The sequence below is a fragment of the Festucalex cinctus genome, chromosome 16, assembly GCF_051991245.1.
Source record: "Festucalex cinctus isolate MCC-2025b chromosome 16, RoL_Fcin_1.0, whole genome shotgun sequence".
NCBI lineage: Eukaryota > Metazoa > Chordata > Actinopteri > Syngnathiformes > Syngnathidae > Festucalex > Festucalex cinctus.
Window position 1 is genome coordinate 17,367,468 of NC_135426.1, and position 15,685 is coordinate 17,383,152.

The 15,685-nt window shown below is 41.4% G+C and overlaps 1 protein-coding gene across 4 annotated transcripts; it reads right to left on the bottom strand.

Moving 5' to 3' along the window:
• Positions 1-102: 102 nt before the first annotated feature.
• Positions 103-15,658, bottom strand: pacsin2 (protein kinase C and casein kinase substrate in neurons 2). 4 transcript variants are annotated; one of them, XM_077499982.1, is made up of 12 exons: positions 15,466-15,656; positions 11,464-11,547; positions 11,233-11,389; positions 10,023-10,258; positions 7,391-7,546; positions 7,152-7,327; positions 6,974-7,094; positions 6,832-6,879; positions 6,114-6,247; positions 3,946-4,101; positions 2,240-2,412; positions 103-1,320 (listed from the first exon to the last, which is right to left on the bottom strand). In XM_077499982.1, the coding sequence occupies exons 2-12, from the start codon at positions 11,518-11,520 to the stop codon at positions 1,208-1,210; spliced, it is 1,527 nt and encodes a 508-aa protein (XP_077356108.1). In that variant the 5' UTR covers positions 11,521-11,547; positions 15,466-15,656; the 3' UTR covers positions 103-1,207. The 4 variants fall into 4 exon arrangements, with proteins under 4 accessions (XP_077356108.1, XP_077356110.1, XP_077356109.1 ...); XM_077499984.1 differs by lacking the exon at positions 3,946-4,101 and having other exon boundaries at positions 15,466-15,658; XM_077499983.1 differs by lacking the exon at positions 6,832-6,879 and having other exon boundaries at positions 15,466-15,654.
• Between the last annotated feature and the right edge of the window lie 27 nt (positions 15,659-15,685).

The following is a 15,685-nucleotide window of genomic DNA, read 5'->3' on the forward strand; positions in this document are numbered from 1 at the left end:
ATTTAAAAAAAGGTTATAAATTGGTACTAAATGCATTTTATCACTTTTAGATGTAGAGAATCTAGCAAATAGTATGCATAAATGCAAACAATGTCAACTCGGTACTGAATTAAATTCATTTATTGTTGTGTGGGACAACATTTTCAAACATAAACTGTGCAAATGACAACGTGTGTGTCCGGAGAACTTGGAATTCATCGTTGCTGCATTTGAAGGCATCAGGGTGTTTTTGAATCATGAGATCATGGATGCACATTGACAATCAAGAATGTCCTCCAGAAAGGCAAGGCTATCATCACTGATTTAAAACAAACACAAAATAAATCCATAACGATTATGGAATAAGGTATTATTTCAGTAATGATTCACATATCAGCCTACTAATTGTATGAATTTGGCCCCATGCAAAAAAAAGAGAAAAATAATCATGTTGACAATTGCATAAAACAATTTTTTTGTACAAACTGATTCTCAGTCAAAGCAATGGAACAGAACAAAAAGTACTTAATGGGTACATCATAAATTAACATTTATCAATTTATTACGATTGCAAGCTTAATTTGTGTCATTTACATACGCCTATACAATACCATATTTCACTGTGGCTGGATGGCGTTAAAAACAAACAAACAAAAACAAACACTTCCATACTTGAAACTGAGGTGGTGCTTCAAGCCTTCTGGAAGATATTCAGTGTTGAATAAAATGGCCCCCAAAAAACAAATACAATCTAGAAGAAAAGTAGAGAGGATTGTATATAATTGGGTCAGTGGTTGAATGTACAGCAACAGCATATAGTCGTGGACACGTAATGAACAAAAATACAATCTGCGTTTACATTCAAGTGCAGTGCCAAACGAGACCCCCAACCCGATGTGAACCACATGGGGGCGCCACTGGACTGAACCGTAGTCACGTGAACATCCCCCACCCATATCTCCCTTCAATATTAAAGTCCATAGTGGCTTGCGTGTAACGAGGCATTTCATCCGGCCCAGTGTTTTTACTGCATTTAAATTGATGAGCGTGAGCCATTTTTTTTTTTTGTAACAGCGTCAACAAGTGTCTTAATGCCAAACTGAAGCGATCCTCCATCTTGTGAAGGTTTAACGAGGTCCATTTCGGGGCTCCTTCTCGCTCTCTGACCACTCCACACGTTGGCGAGAAGGTGACCTTGATCTCCATTTACTTCACTCACTCGTGGTCATTACTGGATATCCTCAACGTAATTGGCGGGATAGAGACCGGTTTGCCCGTCCTTGAGACGGCCTTTGCACCAGCCCTGGTCGTCCTCCTCGCCGATTTTGGTCAACTCGTCGCCTTGGAGGAACAAAGACCAGATCAAATTGCGTACTTTGGAGTTAACATACAGCAATCCCGAGCCGTAAGATGTCACAAGTTGACGTCAAAGTCCTGTCTAAACAGGCTGATGAGTTTTGAGATGAGTTTAAGGGACAGCAACATGAAAAATCAACTTTTTGAAGCTTTCAGCCATGTTAAAATGCTAATTCCTCACCAAAAACACGATGGAAGTGATGTTTTCATCTATTCGCCCCTCTCTGAGAAATTCTAGGTCATTCTGCTCTCCAAGCACCAGCCCCTCCCAACCTGAGAAAACGAGCTGTAGGCACTTTTTGACGTCATTAAGTGCGGACCCACCCCTGCACCGCCTCTGCGGACTAAACGCACGCCCACTTTCTCAGAGACCTCCATGGGATAGTGACAAAAGTAGCTTTTATCAGTAAATATTCTGTCCAAATGAATTCAAAGCAATCAATTATCCTTCACATTTGCAATGCAAAAGTCAAATGGCAACGGGCTTAAAATCCCACAAAGGTTCTGGCTGACACTTGTGTAAACTACAAGTACAAGTGAACCTAACTGAACGAATAGTATCGTGGTTAGTGTGCTCGCTCTGTAAGCAGCAAGTACCCAGTTCTGAACCAGCTCAGGTTTGTTTGTTTGTTTGTTTATTTTCCTCTCCTGCACGATTTATTGCGGCAAGGAGCCGTTTTGTTTCAAATGTTTATCGAAGAATTGATGACTTGCATTCAGAGGAGTGCTCAAACGCTGATCTCCAACAGCAGACTGCAGTCGGCTTGCCTGGGATGCGGCAATCACACGGGGAGAGGCGGGGTTTTACTGAAACGGGCGTTTTACTTCCGCGTTCCAAAAATAACCAGCAAAACACCTAATATTTCATAAAACGTTTAAGAACCACTAACGTCGGGAGACGTACCCGCTTTGAAGGTGAGCTCATCCTGCTCCTGGCCCTCGTAGTCGTACAGTGCCCGGACCGGCACAGACACCACCGGGGAGGCCGGCTCGTCCTCAAACGGGTTGCCGTCGCCGTTGGCCGAGAAGGGGTTGGGTGTGGAGTCCTCGTCCGACCAGTCCGGGGTCCTCTCCACGCTGCACACACGATATGAAAGGTGACCGTTAACGATGAAAAGGTGCGATCGTGTGAGCCACAAGGAAAAAAAAATAAAAAGCCACCACGGTGAATCCTGACGTATCCGCTGAGCTGGTTTCGGAAGAGGAAATCAACCATGCTCGACGTGGGGAAAAGTGACAAATGAGTCAGACAATCGGACAAACAGGACATGGAAAAAAAAAAAGAAGCCGCAAGCAGATCACTGAGGTGGAGGCGTGATTGGAGCCAGCGTAAACCTTTGGGTGTCCACCATCGGAACGCCAAACACTCAAAACAGCAAGTCAATAAATAACGTAGGAATTATTTACAGTCAGATCTGTTACCATGTAAGAAAATAAGTCCAATAAATGTATTTTAGGTCAACTTCGTTTCTCTGTTTATGTTGTATGCTCCCCCACGAGTCTAAAAACAGCATTCTGATTAAATATCAGTTAACAAAATCCACCCGTTTTTATGCATCTTAGGGGGCAGCCATTTTGCACATACAACATATTATTGGAAGAGAACATTTTGGGGTTGACTTCCTCTGTAAATTAAGGTCGTCAGTATCGAATATTTTTAAAATCAATTATTGTTTTGATTATTCCATCACTTAAACAGACATTTGAATATTGTATATGGAATGGATTGATACTTTATTCATCTCATGAGGGAAATTAAAATACTTAAATTTGTGTGTTTAACACATTTTTAATGTACTTTATTATATCTCCTGACTACCAGGGAAAAAAATATTGTCCAATCATGTTTATTTTGATATCCCCCAATCTTTGTGAAGTAACTGGAATACTGCAAAATAAAAAAAAAATAAAAAAATAAAAAAAAGTTTTTATTTTTAAGCTATGATGTGTCCACTACAGAGGACATTTTTTTTTAACTTAAATGCTAGGCTCAAATACAGTTAAAATAATTCAAACAAGACTTTAATGTGTTCTTAAGTCTTATAGAACACATGCTAACGACATTTAAAGCCTAAATTTGTTCAATAAAAAGTGTTATACACTTTTCCTCTTCCCTAAAAAGTGCTTGCACTGAGAGAAGCCATTTTCTTTTATGATGCAATCGAAGCTAGCAAAGCCACACATTTGCTATCATTGGAAAGCTCTGAATGTCCTCTATAGAGCACAAAAGGAGTCAATTCAATCTTGTGCACTGGGTGGGAGATATTCAGGTTTAAAAAGGTCCACTACAGAGGACAAATTTGAATTGCTAGTAGTCAGGAGGTTACACCAGCCAGTATTTATGACTAACTTATGCAATAAGACAAAATGGCTGCCGTGTTAGATCTGACTGTAATATAAGAGATAATAGCGGCATTGCAACGTTCTGCAAAGCCTGTTAGGAGTCAATGACACATACACACAAACATAAACCAAGCTGTGTGTGTGCGGCATAGTGGGTCACCGTGCACGGCGCCACCTGAGAAGGGTTGCAAAGATTGAAATAGCCAGCAGAGTCCGTGAACCAACAAAAGAACGAGACAGAAGACAAGTGCAGGTGTATCCACCAACGTTTTCACTTCCTCCTTTTTCCCACTGATGTGGTTGAGCGCGGGCGGCGTCTGCTCCACCACCTCCACCTGCACCTCCCGCTCCACTTCGTCTTCGTCGTCATCCTCGTCAAACGGGTTGGAGCCCGCCGGCGCCGCTTTGGCAGGCACTGTCAGGCTAATGGTGCGGGACACAGTGAGAGAGTGGATGCTGAACAAGCCACACACACACACACATACATGATGATGACTGTTTTCCACTAGGAAAATCCCACATTATCCCTCTGACTCACTGACCATGCGGATAGCTCCTCCCCCAATTGGACGACCAATCACAGCTCAGTATCCTCCGAGTGGCTGAAGGGAGTTCAATACACCTCATTATTTCCGCCACTACCCAAAACCTTGTGACTAAACGGAGTTCTAACCTCATAGGCTCAGAAAGTTGAACACTATAACATATATAGGAACTTCTCAGCAATGCGCTGCCCCCTATTGACTTTGAGTGTGAAATGAAAAACTGAGGTTCCAACAATTGTGACGCAATTATTAAAAAGTATTATTTTAAAGCTGCAAATCGCAATTATTTTTGTCCATTTGGGTTCGCCATCCTCACATTCTATTGTAGCATTAGTGACTTTAAGTGTGTATGGCTTTGAAAGGCCGAGTCTGACCTGGTGGGTGACATATAGTGCTGTCACTATCAAATATTTTTAGAATCGATCTGGGTGAAAGACGATGGCAGAAATGGCACGTATATTATTTTTGTTTAGGCAATTTTTGTATTATTATTTCTTGATAACATCTCAGAACCACCCCTTTTTTCCCTATTTTATTATTATTCTATTATCATTTTTTTTTTGTATTTGGCAATTTCTTGTAATGTTTAGTCCCTTTTGCTTGCAAGTCTACTTGTTTATTTGTATGACTTTCATTTTGTGTGTTGAAAAATGGTCAAATAAAAAGTTCCAAAAAATATATTTTTAGAATCGATTAATCGACTAATTGGATTCATTTTAATTTTGCATTAAAGTGTATTACAAAAGCATTTATGATTTGTGATTGGTGTTTATTTCATACTTCATATTCATATAGTGATTAATAAATACAGGGATTGATGTTGTACTATGTTATCGGTTCATTCATTTTTTCCAAAGTAAAAAAAGATGTTTGTAAATGTCTTATTTTGATTAAATATATTTTGATTAAACATAGAAGATAATCAATCTTCTTTCATGAAGGACTACAGAAATCAGTGAATAATTACTCTTGATCTGCAAAAATCCCAAGATTTGGACAATTTCAAATAAAAAAAAAAAAAGTTTCCAAACGATTACGTGATTATCAAAATAGTTGTCGATTAATCGATTAATTTTGAATGTAGAGTTGACTGACTGCTAACTGGCTAATCTGTGAATCAGTCTGCGTGTTGAGAAACTCGGTATATTAAGAATTGAGACGTGCCCTTCACCATTTGTACAGTTTCTGTATGTAGACCAATTCTGCAAGATTTTTTTTATGTTTTATTTTTTCTGTAATAAATGAATTGAAATTCCCACATTAAAATATAAAAAAAAGTGACGACACCAGCATGTAATCGTATGTTTGCGTAGGCGCACTCAAGTGAATCCTGCGAGTTATTCCATAAACACAGCTCTTCCAAAATGTAACTTTGGTCTTGTTGCAGTCAACAAAGCGTATTATCCTTGTTTTCTTTCAAGATGTAAACACATATAGCGGTCAAATGCTTCCCGTGGCCCACATTCCTCATGTTCACTCCTCTTGTGCACTTATGAAATATGATACTTGCAAGTATTTGCAGTGAGTCTGGTATGGCTAGTGAGGTTGTTGGAGTTCGTTTTCTAGCGCAGGTGTTTAATTTGATAAACCCAACATTCCGGCATCTTATCGTCGCGCAGCGTGCAACAGCGATATTTCCACATTGCTGCTTTGGCGCGCGTTCAACTATGCACCCAAGACGTCTTTCCCAACAAACTGTGACCGTGAGTGTTCGCGATCGCTGGGGAAACAACTGCAAAAGCGGCGTGTCGCGCTCTTACGTAACCTTTTGTGCGCATTCCTGCGCAGGATGTCGCCATTTATGGTTCAGAGATAAGCTGCCGCGGAAAGGGGAGTGTTTGTGTACAGAGAACAGCCGCTAAAAAAACGAGACGATTGTGCAACTTGTACCTGCTGTTGTTGGTCTTGAGAGGCTGGACCGGCTGTTCGGCTCCGGTTTGACTGATGCCCGTCAGCGTGACGCCCTCGGAGGACTTCTTGGTCCCGCGCCTGCTGAGGGTCCTGTTCAGGTCTATGGACCAGTCCTGTGACACAGAAACTCAGCTAAACGTCTTGTGGTAGAGGACCTTCTGCAGGGACGCGCTTAGAAAATGAGCTTAAAAGGCGCTACTTTAACTCATTTGCTCCCAATAACGTGTAAATCCGTTTTTTTTTTATGTTTTAAGTGTCCCAAAGACGTATTTATACGTTTTTTTTTCATGCTAGAGCATACAGAAGGCTTTGATGCAGCCTCCGCCACCAGAGTTGAACCCGCAAGTTTATAGCCCACTGCCATCATCCCGGAGGCGTGACGGTAGACCCGACAGAAGTCACCGAAGGGGGACAGCGCGCGTTCACATGGCCGCCGCGGCTTCACGCGTTCGGATAATTGGATGCGTGTCAACCCGCAGGCAGCTTTGAAGGGGCTGTATTGATTTTGGACAGATGTTTATCCTTTGGACTGATCACAAGATTGACGTATGGCTTAGCTGCCACATCATGTGACAAGCTATGCGGTGAAGGAGTTGGAGTGTTAGTGTGAATGAGAAAGGATCCCAACATGTCCCTCCCCCTTTTTTTGGTAACCGCCGTGATATGAAGAGCGGTCATCCCATGCCGCAGCACTCACTACAATGGACCTTCTCTTAAAGGAGCGCACACGGGACCAGTCCAAGTTCTGGAGGAGAGGGGATAGCAGGTAGCAATCATCGAGATTTCTCGAACACTATTTGCTTCCCTGTTACTAAATATCAAATTTAACAGAGTGTTACCTCAAACTGAGGCCAGTTCATGGGCATGCCGGGGCCGTGATTGGACCGGAACCATTTCAAGTCCTCCTCTGCGTCCGTGGCGGCGATGGTGTCTTCCATCGTGTGGTAGATTGTCTGGAACCTATGGAGGAGCACGTCAGTTTCATTTTTGCCGCTAGCGGCCGCGCGGAATACCGACCTGTGATTGGTGGAGAGGTCCAAGTGCTGCTTGACTTGTAACAGGAGCTCCTTGAAAAAGCAAATGCGCTTGTCTTCAAACTGCTGCCACTGCTCAAACACCTGCTCCATGTTTTCCATGTACTGAGGCGTCAGCTTGTCCAGCTCCTCCAGGGACTTCTCGTAGCGTTCCTTTGTCTGGAGAAGGAGGAATGGAGTAGTTTACGGACGGCGTCGGGTCACGGAGCTTGGCGATCGTACCTTCTGCGCCTCCTGCTGGCACTTCTCCACCTTCTCCTGGAGCTTCTTCTGCACTTCGGGATTATTGTTGTTCTCCAGCTTGCTGTTGGACTCCCGGCTGGCCGCCAGCTTCTCCTCCTTGCAGGCGGAATGGTACAACTTCTTCATGGTCTCCACCTGGGAAATGACTTAGTGGATTAACTCGAGGTGATCCGTTTACTTTGATTGTCTATATTGGGCATGCGGGTTTAGGACAAAATCACCACCAGAAATGAAGACAAGCCCTAATCTGTAAATTGAAAAGTAGTTTGTTTAAATACTGTATTTAAAAAGTGCCTTTTCCAGAGTGAAACCGGCAGACTCGGCCTTTAACTCATTCACTCCCAGCCATTTTCACAGAAGCAATCCCGTTCGCTCCCGGCTGTTTTACTGGATTTTGACTGATTTTGCAAGGCCCACAGAATATTGTGTTCAATTGCTATAAAAGCATGGAACATATCAAAAGAAAGATTAAAGTCTCTTCTTTCATCAGGAAAAAAAGTTTGTTTCTATCTGTTTCCGTTTTGCAGCAATTAGCATTAGAAGAGAGCTAAGTTTAATCAGTTTTCACAAATCTATTTAAAATTGCAAGTAATTTAGCTTTTTTTCTACATGGCCCTGGTTGATCTCCTTCACTCTGCTGCCACCTGCTGGCCGTTTGTGTAATAACTACCATTTCTGCAACCATTCTTTGCAGTTGAGAGGCTGAATCAAAGCCTTCTGTATGCTCTAGCATAAAAAAAAACAAAAAAATTGTATAAATACGTCTTTGGGACACTTAGAACATTAAAAAAAACGTATTTACACGTTATTGGGAGCAAATGAGTTAAGTATTAAAATTTTACTTATCTTTGATTTAATATCAAACAAAAACAGAAGGTGCAGAGAATTCCCAGGGTCAGAAGCATCTATGAACATTTAAATAATGAGTTCCCTGATTTTTTTTCTCCCCCTGAAAACTTTTTTTTAAATGGATCTATTATTGGCCGTATGATTCTTCAAAATGGCCGAGGCCGATATTGTCAAAATGCTGAAAATCGGCGCCGATAATTGGCACAGCATTGTTGCATTGTTCACCCTAGTTTGGCGTCATTGTATTTTTATGACTGTTCTACACAGTTTGCCGTCCACATGTAGCTACAAGTGGTGATGTTAAGTGCCGGGCCTCATCCCCAGCGACAGCCTGTCATTTACTAGTGCTGTTAATAAGCCTCATTTCCTCCCTGCCACTCTGTCAATAAATCTCCATGGCTACAAATCTCTATTGTTCAGAGCCGGACCAGGATGTCCCCACCCCCTCCCCGGTGACATCACACACACATGCACAGGATATGAGGCCTGTGCAGCGAGGAATGTCAGCTCGGAGGCAACAAAAAGCAGAGGGAAGAACTTTTGGAGCTGTCAGGGTGCTGCACTTCCTGTCAGCTGCACCTTGCCACAGTCTGGATGGTATTTGGCAACAGAAATGGAGTGAGCATAATAGTGAGTCAGTCAGTCATGTGAAGTGAAGGGAAACATTGAGACTGGTTAGTGACTAGCTGTTTGTATGCTGCAGCTCGGACCCGTACGCAGTAAATTCTGTAGAGTGAATTTTACTCTGAACAGAATCTATTTGGTTTCACTCTAAACAGAGGGAGAGAAAATTCATATTTGGAAAAAGAGTAAAATAAAAATAAAAATAAAATAAAATTTGGATATAAGAAAGGAGTAGGAGTGGCATAGCTCAGGTGGTAGAGTGGCAAACTCCCAAGCTGAAGGGCATGAGCTCATTCCTCAAACACTGTGTAATTTTTTTTTTTTTTTTTAATAAATAGTAAAATTTAGTCAAAATCTTTCTTTGCAAAATTCCCTTAAAATTTCTGAGTGAAATGTTTTTTCGATTTCAAGCATTTTAACTCATCTTTCAAGGCAAACAGAATATTGTGTGCTTTTACTTCATATACAAGATGGATACCATATGAAAGATCTCATTCCATTCTTTCATTAGGAAAAAAAAAGTATGTTTCTACCTTATTCAATTCTTTAGTAGTCACCATTTGAAAATAGGTCATTTGAGTGACATTGAGCAAAAATTGAAAATATAAGGAGAAAAGATGCTTTTTTTGTGAAGAGAAGATACATTTTCTCCACAACAGTGACTTTGACACTAACAAAGGCTTTGATCATTCACATCATCCTTGAAAGCACTTAATTTCATCAGATTCCGCCATGTTTCATTGTAATTCCATACACCAGCAGCCCATTGAAAAGAGAAACAATGCTGCCATCTACTGGCCATAGTTAGTGGGTGTTTTTGATTCCACAACTCATTGACCAGGCAGCGCTGCACTTAGAAGATGCACTGCCCATTGATTTAAAAAAAAATAAAAAAACGTAGTTGACGTTATTTAGCGTTTATGGCGGCATACATCGTGATTTTACTAATCGACGTTATTAAACGGTTTTGGCAGTCAAAAAGTTAATAGTTTTTTTTATGGGATACGCAAATTTTCTCTTACACACTAAAAATATTTAAAATTTACTCTGAATAGTTTACTCTCTTCCAAGTGTAAATTTTACTCTGTTTAGAGGGGGACCAAAATAGACTCTGTTTAGGATCAAATTGACTGTGTACCTCTTTGAGCTTCTTGGCCCAGGGCTTCTGCGCCTTGCGGAAGCTGTCGTCGGCCTCCTTGGTCTCCTTGAAGCCGCCGATCATCTGCTTGTGGTAGGCGTCGCGCTGCCAGTTCTTCAGCTTTTCGTAGTCCTCGCCCATGAGCGCCGCCTTCACCTCCATGTGCAGCTCGCTCACCTTCTCCGCCTCCGTGCACAGCGACGACCACGCCCGCTCCAGCATACCACACTGGGGGCCTGTTGGAAAGGAAAGTCTGACTTCAGTCACGTGGCGTTGGAGTACTCCGTATTTCCGTCATCCATAAATTAAAGGGGCTTAAAGTAAGTAGCTTGCTAGAGATATGACTCGCCTTCAGAGGTGGGTAGTAACTAGGGATGTAACGATATCCAAACATCACGATACGATATTATCACAATATGAAGATCACGATATGATAATTATCACGACATTGTGGGGGCGTTGGCGATATTTAAAAAAAAGATCACAATATTGTAAAATAGAGAGCTCATACCAAAAAAAAAAAAAAAGCACAATATTGTGCTTTTGTACATAACAGCAATTGTACCTTACAATCTCTAATAACAATATTGAGGCACTAACTTGGCAATGCAAGCACACATTGCAAATTAGGTTCCCCTTCATCTGTCAATTAGCAAAGATTTTAAACATAGAAGGCCAAAACATCCCTAATGAAAATTAAACTGCACTAACAAACTAGCCACTAGAGGTTGCTAGAACTGCACAAAAGGAAATCAACCTGACTTTTTTTAACAGATGTGTTCATTTTAAATATTGCGAACATGACGACGACGATATTGTGGTGATTTTAATATGACGATATTGCCCTTATCGTGACATCCCGAGTAGTAGTAACGTGTTACATTTACTCTGTTAAATTTACTTGAGTAACTTTTTGAAAAAAAATGTACCAAGTTCTACTGTTTGCTTAACTGTTGGAGTTAGACACGAGCGATATCCTAACACATAATAGGAGCTGCGTGGCTCAGGTTGTCGATTGGCTATCTCACAACTTGAAATTGTGGGTTTGTTCCTCAACTCTTGACTTTTATTTGTATTTTTTTAATGGTACTCGCTTCTAAGTGTAAATTTTACTCTAGAGTGGGTCCAAATTTACTCAGAATATACTCGGATGAAACTTTTCATGATGGAACTCTTCAAAAAGACAATTTCCCCCTAATGGCCACCCGACCTTTCTCGATGAGCTGCCTCCAGCGCTTGCCCCACTCGGTCAGCTGCTGCGCGTACGACTTCTCGATGCGCGCCCGCTCGTGGATGCAGCTCATGAGGTCGTTGCACAGCCGGTTGCCGTCGTCCACGCGCTTCACCGTGCGCTTGTAGTTGCCCACCTGACAACAGACAACAGAGGAAAATCACAGTTTGGTGCAACGTCTCGTCTGTCCAGTCTCGGGCGCCTCCTCACCTCCCAGAAACTGTCGCTGGAGACGTCGATCATGGAGTCGTCGTAGGAGCCCGACATGGCTGCTGCCCGGAAGTGACAAGTAGCCTGGAAAAATCCAGATATTTTTTTTTTTAATCAACTAGTAGCAAAAAGTACAGAATAGGGGAGTGAACTAGGCTGTATGACAATTAGGGATGTTCGATACCACTTTTTTTCAGACCGATACGATACCGATACTCAGACCCTCAGTACTCACCGATACCAACTGCCGATACCAGTAGTACATTTTGACATATAAAAAAAATCACTAAAAGATATTTTTAAACAAATATATTTCCTTTAATTTTGACAAAAAACAAAAAAAAAAAAACGGCACAGTCACTCTTCAATAGTCTTTTAACGCTCAAAATAAAACACAAAAATGCTCTTTTAGATTAACTCATTCACTGCCATTGACGGAAAAAGACGTCAAATGATGCTTTTTTTTTGCTGGTCTGGCAATGAATGTGTTAATAAATAACTAAAAAAAAAAAATCAAAGTGGCCCTTGCAGCTTTCTATTTTTCTGTATGTGGCCCTCAGAGGAAAAAGTTTGGACACCCCTGCTGTACATTATATCAACAATTTATAATTATAATTTTTACGATGTTTAACTCATTCACTGCCATTGACGGAAAAAGACGTCAAATGATGCATTTTTTTTGCTGGTCTGGCAATGAATGTGTTAAGATTCACAATTTTGAAGTATTTCCAAACCGGTGAAGCTTTGGTGAAAAACTGCTGCAAGCTAGCGCCACTTACTGGCAAGGAGGACTCACTTAACGTCTTCCCCCTCTGCCATCGGTCGCTTGTACTCGTCTGCGTCACGAGTACTCGAGTACTTGAAAAAAGGCTGTTATCGGCCCGATACCGATACCTGGTATCGGTACTCGCCCATCCCTAATGACAATATTACTCTTTAAAATGTATGCAGGAGCACTACCGCTTCCTTCAAACCACAGACTTGCCTCTGTTTGCAACCCCCCCGCCCCACCCAACCCCCGACCTTCTCTCCTTGCATCCATCAATAGAAAAGCTTCTCTCTATTCCTCACAAGCGCTCGTTCCTCCTCGATGCAGCTGCCCTGCTCACATCCTAAACGCTTCTTTGCCAATTTTTTTGCTTAATTTCCACTGTTGATAACAAGTCAGCAGTACAAAACTGCAATTTGACACACACGTGCACGCCAAATGGGAGCAGGCAGTGTTTCCGGAGAGGATGCATGTGTGTTTGTGTGTGATGCTGGCTGGTCAGTGACCCGTGGTGCGCACGCCCGCCTGGACAGAGGGTGTTATTGTGGCCACATGAACAACTCGTCCATACTATGCACACAATGTAGATGCAGACTCACTTGTGGTGCAACGGATCATCATTGATTCGTGATTGGTTGCTGGGAGGAAACACAAAACAAAGTGCGCATCCGCACAAAATCAACATGATTACGTCATATTCACTATAAAAGCAGCAGAGGAAGTTGAAAACCCTTGTGGATAACGCAAGTTGCATGTAAGGGAGCATTTTGGCAACTTGGGGTGAACTTAGTCCCCAACTTAATGATACAAGATTTTTTTTCTGCCTACTTTCCCAACACCATTCAGGCATATTAAGGAAGCTGAAACAACACGCCACCTACGCTAAAGCTAATTTCAAAATAAAGCTTTCCAAATAATACATACACAATACAACACTATGCCGAACTCATATTCAATCGCTAATTTAGAATGCTAAGAAACTGCTAATTCATTACGCTATCATTGTATGATGATAAGTCTCAGATGTAAGTGGATAGCAGCTAGCTGTTAGCATTAGCAACAAGTGCCTGGCTGGTAGCTTGTAAATGAGTTTGACAGCTGGTACCTGGCTTGATTTTTTTTTCCAATATTGTGGACCAAGGCTACTTTGTAATTCACTCTCCATGTTTAAATGAACGGAATGTGCCTTATATTGCACTGTCTTTGAGGTCTTTTATTTAAAAAAAAAAAAAAAAAAAAAAAAAAAAAAAGATAAATCGAACTTTGTCTTCATTTATTTTAGAAAACACTTTTTTCCCCATTAAAAAACAAAACATTAAACTTAAAATGTCAAACATAGCCATTTAGATTTCAGGAACACAATTTTAATCCATTAATACCTTCTTATTTTACACCATGTATAAAAGAATATGTTTCTGCCTCATATTGCACTGAAACTTCCTAAATCCTAAATGGCTATATTAGACATTTTTAATTATTATTATTGAATGTGCAAAAGTGTTTTACAAAATAAATGAAAACAAAGAATATCTCTTTTTTTTTTTGGCTGATCTGAAAAACTATCCGATCCGAACTCTGACTTTTGTGATCGGCTGCACCACTAAGACTCAACCACAAACGTGTTTGTAGAAGCCTCCTCTGTTCTTGCGGCTACGTCCGACCTAATCGATGTCCCAGGAACCAAACGTGACTTGACCCACGAGTGCAAACACGGTTGTTGACTCAACAAAAGGTCTATAGTCCAGCGCCTCGCTAGGAAAATTCAACACGGTGAGAAAACTCCATGGGGAAGGTCGGAGTTGGTTCCACAGTTGTCACGGTTGTGATTTGCTAAATTTTAAATCCCATCAGTGCGGCGCTTGATTGAAATATCCTCCAAGAATTGGCAGAGTAGTCCTGCTTTGTAGATTATGGAGCTTCGCCATGACGTCGTCAAACACAACAATGATGGCCACTCGAGGCCCAGTGTCATAAGCCTGATGGAATTTTGGTGGACTGCGGCCTCGAGATCCACCTGGGAACGCTGTGCGAGTTCCCACGTTGGTGTCTGACAGGAAACGAGAACAGTGTTCCACTGAGGCCCAATAACACCTGAATATTTAAAGTTGATCTGTGAAAGATGAGTCACTGGGTTTGAAGAGAAAACAAATTGGCAAGTTTAAATAAAAAACAATTTTATCACAGTTAAGAGGAAGCTCTGTTTCCACTTCCTTCTTTTGTAGCACAAAAGGCCAAGCTGATCCATCCAGAGATGTTGCTACATCCCAGAAACACCGAAAACTGACAGGGGAAGGTTATGACCTCGGGTTTGTGTGTCAATCTGTAGCAAACCCACTTTGCAATACAATACATTTGTTCCATGCAGGTTCAAGCATTTTCCACTGCGCACGCCAGAACCACACAGAGAATGGAGGGAAACTCAGCATTACATGGCAGTGGGGGGGACGAGGGAGATCATCACACTGGCAGTCATAACTGGGGAAGCCCCAGCATATATTGTGATGTGCTCAGTGACCATTGGGCAGTGTGCACATTCGACTTTTTTTTTTTTTTTTGCCTTTTATTAGCCATTAGTTTAGCTGATTTACGTCCATTTCACGCATTTTCCAGATCCTATTTTAAGATTCTGAGTCACCACACAGAACACTTGCACTACAATAAACAGACATTTCACTTTAAGAGTTGCCTTTGTTGACATTACCAGGAAAAAGGAAGTCATCTTTTACTGCTGCTTCAATTAAAGATCACAGTATTAAAGCTAATAAGACCCCAAATGTTCAATGAATAATTCAAACGTATGGTATTATTTTTGTTGATGGTGTAGGTGTTCCTAATGTTTTGTCTGGTGGGGTTGAAATGACAGGACATAAAACAGGAGGTGAAGCTGCCCCGCCCTTCACCAGTCCACACAACTTGACTCAACCAAAACTGATAATTGAACTATTTATTTAACACTTTTAAGTCCAATATTGACATTTTATAACGCCCGGGTTGATTCAACGTCATATCTATCAAAGTCTTACGTAATGGCATCCAATGTCAGTGTATTATTTTTACGAACGACGATTTCGCATTAGGTTTCACTTTAGTTAGAGATCTTTTTTTAACTAACTCAACTTTATCCAGTTGGCCGTGCCGCTTGGGTGTTAGAAAATTAGCCATCGTCGCTTTAAAAAAAAAAGAAAAAAAAAAAAAGTTAAAATGGACATATCAACGTGTCGCCGTCCTCTTACCTTCTACGGGTTCGCTCAAAGCGATGAATTTATGTCCGACTGGCTGGTTAATGTTCTCAGTCGTGTTTGTTTCAAGAGAGTTTGCCCCCGTCTTTTTTTTGTTTTTTTTCGGGACAAGCGGCACCACTACAGAAAGACTGACGCCGCCGTCAGTTGCCCCAAAATGTCTTACAACACATCCGGTTAAGATATGAATTTCAAAGTAAGACGAGACACGATC

Bases quoted from the DNA above. Each gene is read 5' to 3' on its own strand.
- pacsin2 (XM_077499982.1), bottom strand. From the start codon at position 11,520: ATGTCGGGCTCCTACGACGACTCCATGATCGACGTCTCCAGCGACAGT. The intron at 10,259-11,232 runs GTCGGGTGGCCA...CCTTTCCAACAG, and splicing joins GAGGCAGCTCATCGAGAAAG to GCCCCCAGTGTGGTATGCTG. The intron at 2,413-3,945 runs GTTGGTGGATAC...TCGTGTGTGCAG, and splicing joins AAAAAGGAGGAAGTGAAAAC to CGTGGAGAGGACCCCGGACT.